The sequence below is a fragment of the Gossypium hirsutum genome, chromosome D04, assembly GCF_007990345.1.
Source record: "Gossypium hirsutum isolate 1008001.06 chromosome D04, Gossypium_hirsutum_v2.1, whole genome shotgun sequence".
Taxonomy (NCBI): domain Eukaryota; kingdom Viridiplantae; phylum Streptophyta; class Magnoliopsida; order Malvales; family Malvaceae; genus Gossypium; species Gossypium hirsutum.
In genome coordinates, this window is record NC_053440.1 from 43450885 (window position 1) to 43458597 (window position 7713).

Consider the following 7713-nt stretch of genomic DNA (forward strand, 5'->3'; position numbering starts at 1 on the left):
AAAAAAATCATTAAAAAAAAAGGTGATTACTTGTGGAGGGAGAAGAAGGGACGAAATAGATAGAAATGAGAATGAATGAGGGTGAGAATGAAAAGAATTGTTGATGTGTAAAAAAACTTAGGTGACGTAATATTATTGAGAGGAACCAGATTTATATAGTAAGAAGGATCTACTTAATATTTTTTCTTGATGATGATGTTGGAGTTGTTAAAAAAAAAAGAGAAAAGCGTGGAAGAAAAAAAGGTAAAAATAAATAAATAAAGTGTCACATGTTATAATTTAATTGGTTCGAAAAGAAATTTTAGTGGACCTATCATTGTCACGAAATCATAGTTTAAATGTCTAATTCAACCAAAAAAAAATGAAGTACCTAACTCAAAAAAGTGATATAGTTTGAGGACTGATTATTGAATTAAGCATAATTTTTTCTAGTATGATATGTATATGTAGTGGTTTTCTGTATCTACTTGAAAGAAAAAGAATATTTTTAACCTATAGCTTTGATATGAGTGACTTACAACTGTTGGCACCGTAATAAATCCGTTACCACACCCACGTGCCACTATCCTCTTTGCTGTCAACCAGCATAAATTTACCCCTAAAAGATGAAGTAAAAATGAAAATGATATTTACCGTTTACCCATATGGGTTTATATTTGGCACGTGTGAAACAGAACACAACTACCAGTCAGGGCGTAGAAGTTCGGTTTGTTTGAAAGTTCCGAAACAGCTCCCTTCCCAACCCCATCTCTTATGTCTCTGTGCATCTACTTTCCAACTAACATTCCAAACCTCAAGTAATTCTCAAACTTCATTAATTATTTCTCTCTTTTTCTATTTCCTATTTATCACCTTCCTTAAATTTTTTACTCAAAATTGGATCATTTATAAACTTACCTAATTTTTTACACCTTTTATTTTAATTATCCAATTATGGAGAGTCAAAAAAAATATCTTTGGAACACTGGAATTAAATTGTATATTTTTACGATAATAGAAATGCAATCTCATCATTTTAATTTTCTATATCTTTATAACTTTTAAATAATTCAATCAAATTTTATTATTTTTAGGGAACCAAAATATAAATTTGATAAATTATAAATAATATAAATTTAAAAAAAAAATCATTTTAAGGGACCAAACCCCTACCAACCCTTGACTCCATTAGGACTTTTATTATATAAAAGAAGTAATTCATCAATAGACATTATTTTTGTTTTTTTCTTACCTACGAGTTTACATTAGATTATTTATAATAAAATGATTCTTTGAGTTTAGTAAAAGATTAAAAATCCATTTTCTTTATAAATCAATAAACTGAATTATAAGGGTATTTCAAATTTTATATATAATATTTTTTAGAAAATGGTTTTTTTCAAAAAAAAAAGAAATACCTCTACTGGAAATTTAATGATATTTATTTTAAAAATAAATAGTTGTCTCATAAAAAATATTTATAACTTTCTTTTAGTACTTGCCATTTTTATTTTAAAAATATTTTCTATTACATTATTTTAAAAATATTTATAACATATATTCAAATAAAAGGTAAAAAGAAAATAATGGGCTAAGCAGTCCTGGCGCACAAAGAGTTGTCGTGTTACACGCGCTGAGATGAGGAAGGTGGGCCAAAGTGCTCCGTTTTGATGAAAAAATTATTGAAAGTACTTTGTATCGGAGAGTCAAAAGAAAATGGAGACAGTTAGTTGGCGGTATTATCACACACTCTCTCTTACCCCGTGTAATCCACCAATCCCAATCCAAAAATTCCAAATTCTGAAACCCATAGGGGTCTATAAATTAAAATAATTATTTAATTATTTGTTTATGACTTTTTTTACATCTAACTTTTTTCAATGAACTAAAATGTATTAAAATTTTGGTTTAATTTTCCTCCAATCCTTGACTCTTCAAAATCTTGAAATTCAGTCCCTCTTTTTTTAATTTCAAATATATAATCCACTACTTATTATCTACGTAAGATGAGATAACCCTTTTATGATACTGAATTCATACTTACGATGTTTTGCAAACAACCCGCCACACATTAACAAATTCTTGTAGAACATTGATAATTGAGACTAACAGCAAGCTCATCACTCCTCCTCTCAGACTTGGTTACAATAGCCTATTAGATTTTCTTGCGGTTATTTTTTTTATTCTTCGTCACCTCTCTCTATAGAGCACGGCCAATACGGCTACCACCTCTGTTTTGATTCTTACTAGACCGTTCGTTTTCCTTGGCCATTTTTCTAGCAAAAACACAAAAAAAAAACACTGGTAACTACAAAAGAAGAGCTACAAAATAAATCAAAGCAAGCAAACTCCTAAAGTGTAGAAATTGTCGAAAAAAACCAACCAAAGTCAGAATAATAACAAGAACAGTTGCAGAAATTTCAAAAAGTAAAGAAAGCAAAGTATTCTCAACAAAGAAAACCCAGAGGATATATAAACATATCTCTCAAAACGCAACATTTCAAATAACAAGCAACATTGAGTGACAACTTACCATCTGTTCCAAAAAATTGTTAATCATCATTATCACGACTTCCTAAAACTGCAATCCTCATAATACATTTATGGCAGAATCTTAAAGATTTTGATACAACAGTTCATCATTAAACAATACCATCATCCAATGCAACCTATGAAAAAAGAAGGCTAATAGATTAAAATGTCTTGAGGAAGGCCACTTTCTAATCCACTTCTCGACTTGAATGAGGGGAAATATTATTATACCCCCATCCGTATCAGGATACATGACAAGCTAGAAAGACACTCAAATAGTAAGCCAACTACCGTCAAATCGAGAAGTCACCAACAAGCCTCTCTTTCGGAACGACCATCTGGACATATACGAGTCATCCGCCATTCGGGTCCCTAAGCTTTCATTGAGAATGTGATATTGTTGGTCACCAAATACCACGTGGGTTCAATTGCTCTTTACCATCAAGTCAGAATGAATGACAGGATTTGTTCCATCACAAACATTATTGTCCTATAGAAGACATCCACCCCATGCATTCCACAATGATGTTTAATTGCGAGTTCAACACATTAACATCATCCTACACGAGATCCTCGCCTATAAATACCGTTAGGAACAATGAAGAAAGGATAGACACTCCAAGAATACCAAGACTATAGTCTATTAACTTACCTTCAGCTCTCAATCTTAACACTCTCCTCACCTTCGTTCTTTGTAACCTTCATCTCTTCATCCTGATTAGGTGAACTAGCTTCCTTAGCAACCACCACTCTCTCCTCCATATCTCTTCCTTCTTATACCACTATATCAACAAATTATTTTTTTGTTAAATTTGAGTATATGTTAAATATTAAAATGTTAGTTTTCATAAAATTTCATTACCAATGTTGTCAATTGCACTATGAACAAGTAAAAAGACAAAAATGTTAGGAAATAAATAAATAAATAAATGATTAAATTTTAAAAGTTCAAAGAGTACAAGAATTAATGATATATTTAGACTTAAAATTTATTGTTACGTATAATATTTAAAAATAAAGCATTGTTTAGGGTTAGTTTACTATTGATGATGAAAAGTGCTATAAATTTTAATAGTGTTTACCATTGTTGCTAAAAAATACTATTGAGAAGATAAAATGACAATTTTAAACATGTTATAAAATAGAATACTTAACAAGGGATAAAAAGATAACTTCATTAACAAGCACTTTTCCAAAAGCCAAAAAAACTAATTTTTTTCTTGGGTTAAAATCTCAATTTAAAATCAAGGTTTGGTTTGAAAAATGCTTTTCAACCTCAATGGTAAACACACACTTAGTTTGTCGATGAACTTGACAATTTTTTTAACTTAGTCTCTAAACCTTTTTTTATCTACATTAGTCTTGGAACTTAGCATTTTTTTTTTCTAATTTTGATCCGTGTGATGACGTGTCATTTGATATTGTCCACATCATCACCTAAAAATTACAATTTTTATAAAAAAATTAAGTGATGGTATGACACAATGTCAAATTGCCAGATCTTCATATGGACCAAAAATGAGAAAAGTTGTCAAATTTAGGGGCTTGTGTGTAAAAAAAAGTTTAGGGACCAAATTGAGAAAAACTGTTAAGTTCAGGGACTAAATGTTTCCTTATCCCTAATATTTATATTAAAACAGCCTTAATATTTCGTAAAAATAAAAACACTTCAGTAATATCAGCGACTTCTCCTTTTTTTCCTCTTCTTGGTCAAGAAAACAATGAACTCCCTCACATTCTCAGTTTCAGGCACAAAACAGACATTGAAGATCTCATCTTTTTCCCTTGTCTGAAAACAAATGCGTTACTCAAATAAATCAAATTCAGCTTAAACCCTTTTGTTCTTTTTTTTTTTTGGTCTCCAAAGCTGTTTCTCTTTTGGTTCCTTTAATAAGTTCAAGAACAGACAGGAAAACATCATTTCTTGTATATATTCATTAAACAAAAGCATGCTGCTTCATCTGTTAACTGGTTAGGGTTTCTTGTTATTGGAGGTCAAGTTCTTTGTGTTTCAGAGTTCTGTCATGTTTCTTTTTTCCTGCTAAGGAAGAAGTTTCTGAATTATAAAGTTATGTTGTTTTTATTTTCCTCATTGAATTCCTTGGTCAATCATGCAGACTGAGCAGAAAAGATTGGAATTTAATGAGATTTCATGGAAGCAAAAACAACTTGCTAATTTGTTACATATCTTATTCTGGTCAGTTCTCATTTTCTTTAGCTCTATTATTACTTTTTGGTGTTGTGTTCATATACAATTTACTTGTTAATTATTAGTTAAACTTTCAGATTTCCCCCTTTTTTTCTGTTTGTTAAAAATTCTATTTTGGGGGCTTTGGTTTTTCTTTTAGAAGGACTTTTTTTTTCTCTACTTACTCCAAATGCTGTTAAACTACTACTTTTCTGTAAAATCCTAAACAATTTCTTTTTTTCCTCTTATTTTTCTTCATAATGCTAGATGGGATAGTTTACTTTTCCCAGAAAAAAAAAAAAAAGAGAAGAAGATATGAGTTGATATCAAGATGGAGAATATTTTTATTGTATCTTGATCCCTGGTCATGATGGAAATAAAAAGGAATCTTAATTTATGGTCAGTAATTTTCTGGGTTGTAGCCAATACTTGATTCAGAAATCTTTAAATATAGGGTCCTAATGACCGGTGAACAAGACTATCAATTAGCCAAAGACTTATCTTCTAAATAGTATTAAGGTGAAGCCTTTGTTATTGTTTTATTAAATTGGACTAAATTGTTTTGTTTTGTTTTTTCAGAAAAAAAAAAAGAAAAAGAAAAGGTTCAGTCATTCAATTACTTTCAAGTATGAGTAGATCTTTAGAAACTTTCCAGAAAGCAAGATATTTTCATGTCTTGTCCTAGTTTTACTGCTGAGATGTTCTGCAGTTTTGTCTCTAACTTGTTCTGCAAACACAAACTCATAATCGTGCAACTTTCTTTCCTAACATTTCTTCTGTTTATATAACCCTGCTGCTTGTAGGTGTAATATGTTGGTTTTGAGCTTTATTGAGGTCAAGGAGTGGTATAAATTGGGTTTCCAAGGCACATTATGCTAAAGTGAAATATAATACACACAATTACTGAAATGGAGGTTAAAGAAGCAGAGAGGATAGTCATAGCTAAACCAGTAGCTTCAAGGCCTACTTGCTCCAGTTTTAAGTCTTTCTCGGAGCTCCTTGCAGGGGCTATTAATGCCTCACCCCCTAATGCTTGCTCCGCAAACATAGTGCCTGCAATAAGGCCAAAGACAGTGAGGTTCAAGCCAGTAGTCAATCGTGCTCCATCTGCTATGGTTTCTTCTCAGGTTTTCCCTTACTTCAACTGGATAGCTTTCTCATTGCAGGGTCTTTCTACCTCTCATCTTTTACTTGTTTCACAATTTCAGGCAGAGCAGTCCAGAATAGGTATTTCTATCTCATCTGATAAGGTTTCGAAATCCGATGTCAAGCCTACCGTAGTGTACAAACCGCAGGCAAAGCTTGTATCAAAGACAACTGTTTCTCTGTTAGCAAACATGGTATAAATATTAACAATCAATGTCTAGCAATTTCTTTTGCTTTCTTGACTATTTGATTGCTCAGTTCTGTCCCATCAAATGCTCATGCCGTACTCGTGGAGATGATTGGATTTTCTTTACAGGGAAACTTCAGTGCTAGCAACCAACAGAGACTGCAATCAATGGAGGCACCAGTTGAGTATGCAAACTGGGAGAAGATGAGAGCCCAAGTTAGACCAAATCATCATCAGAATGCTCCATCACAGGCAGAAACAGATCAGACAAGTGAACCTTCGAAGGTGGGATCTCAAAATATGGAGGAGGACCCAAAAGTATTACCTGCGGTGGCAAATAGCGATCGACCTTCTTACGATGGGTATAACTGGAGGAAATATGGACAAAAGCAAGTGAAAGGGAGCGAATATCCGCGAAGCTACTATAAGTGTACGCATCCGAATTGTCCTGTAAAGAAGAAAGTCGAAAGATCACTTGATGGCCAAATAGCTGAAATCGTTTACAAAGGTGAACACAATCATCCAAAGCCTCAGCCTCCAAAACGAAACTCATCCCAAGGGTTAGGAGTTACAAGTGATGGAACCGGTCAAGATGCCAACAACTCCTTGTGGAGTAATAATCATAATGAAAGGAACGAAGGTTCTGAAACTAGAGCTGAAAATCATAGTGAAGTCAGGTTGTCTGTGCTTCCGGCTTATCAAGTCAAAGCTCTGGCACCTTACGAACATGTTACCACCGGTGGAGCTTCTGAAAATTCCACTGGTCTTAGTGGGGAATGTGAAGAAGCAAGCAAGGAGGGAGCAGATGTTGAATCTAAAAGTAAAAGAAGGTAAGAATAACATGATTTTCTTAAACCAAAAGCATTAAGAAAATCGAACTGAATTATGTTGAATAACCATGATCAGGAAAAATGAGAATCAATCAAGTGAAGTGGGCACCTTAGGGGAATGCATACAAGAACCTCGTGTGGTAGTGCAAAGTTGTACTGATTCTGAGATTATGGGGGACGGGTTTCGATGGAGAAAATATGGGCAGAAGGTGGTGAAGGGAAATCCATATCCCAGGTTGAAATTCAGCTTTGTTGAAGTTATCCATCATATATATATATATATTAGTTTTAAGCCTTGTATTCTTACTGGTGATGGTAATTTCCCCTGCAGAAGTTACTACAGATGCACTAATGTAAAATGCAACGTGCGGAAGCATGTGGAAAGAGCATCAGATGATCCAAGAGCTTTCATTACAACATATGAAGGTAAACATAACCATGAGATGCCACTTAGAAACACAAATCATGTGACCGCCGCCTCAGATCCCGATTCCAACTCACCTGCAATCAAAGACAAGTGATGATAAGAGCTTCCAACTTCATATTCGGTTTCGTTAAAGGCTCTAATCGAGTACACTGGGGAGATTGACTACGAAGCTCACAATATATATATAACAACTTTGTGCTACTAAAGCTGCTTGATGAAGGGCAGTTTTTCAGACTTCCTGCCTTCACCTTATTACATTCTTTTCTCTTTAATTAATTGTTTTCTCCATTACATAATAAGTAACAAACTTCAGTACTGTCGTGTTTCAGTTTTTCTACATCCTAAACTTTTGGGTTATTGTTATGCCAAGAATTTATGTAGATTATTATGATGCTATATATGTACATACTAATTTTTATTACAA

General features: G+C 33.0%; 1 protein-coding gene across 3 annotated transcripts; it reads left to right on the forward strand.

Moving 5' to 3' along the window:
- The first annotated feature begins 4165 nt into the window (after window positions 1-4165).
- On the forward strand, window positions 4166-7713 carry LOC107899257 (WRKY transcription factor 44-like). 3 transcript variants are annotated; one of them, XM_016824920.2, is made up of 7 exons: window positions 4166-4505; window positions 4629-4708; window positions 5503-5826; window positions 5908-6039; window positions 6162-6862; window positions 6939-7097; window positions 7194-7713. In XM_016824920.2, exons 3-7 carry the CDS (start codon window positions 5608-5610, stop codon window positions 7381-7383), a joined length of 1401 nt encoding a protein of 466 aa, XP_016680409.1. In that variant the 5' UTR covers window positions 4166-4505; window positions 4629-4708; window positions 5503-5607; the 3' UTR covers window positions 7384-7713. The 3 variants fall into 3 exon arrangements, with proteins under 3 accessions (XP_016680409.1, XP_016680411.1, NP_001313801.1); XM_016824922.2 differs by having other exon boundaries at window positions 4166-4482; NM_001326872.1 differs by lacking the exons at window positions 4166-4505; window positions 4629-4708 and having other exon boundaries at window positions 5592-5826; window positions 7194-7466.

Excerpts from the sequence above, each read along its gene's own strand:
- LOC107899257 (XM_016824920.2), top strand. The coding sequence starts at position 5,608 with ATGGAGGTTAAAGAAGCAGAGAGGATAGTCATAGCTAAACCAGTAGCT. Across the intron at positions 6,040-6,161 it reads TTTCTCTGTTAGCAAACATG|GGAAACTTCAGTGCTAGCAA; the intron begins GTATAAATATTA and ends TTTTCTTTACAG. Across the intron at positions 7,098-7,193 it reads AAGGGAAATCCATATCCCAG|AAGTTACTACAGATGCACTA; the intron begins GTTGAAATTCAG and ends TTTCCCCTGCAG.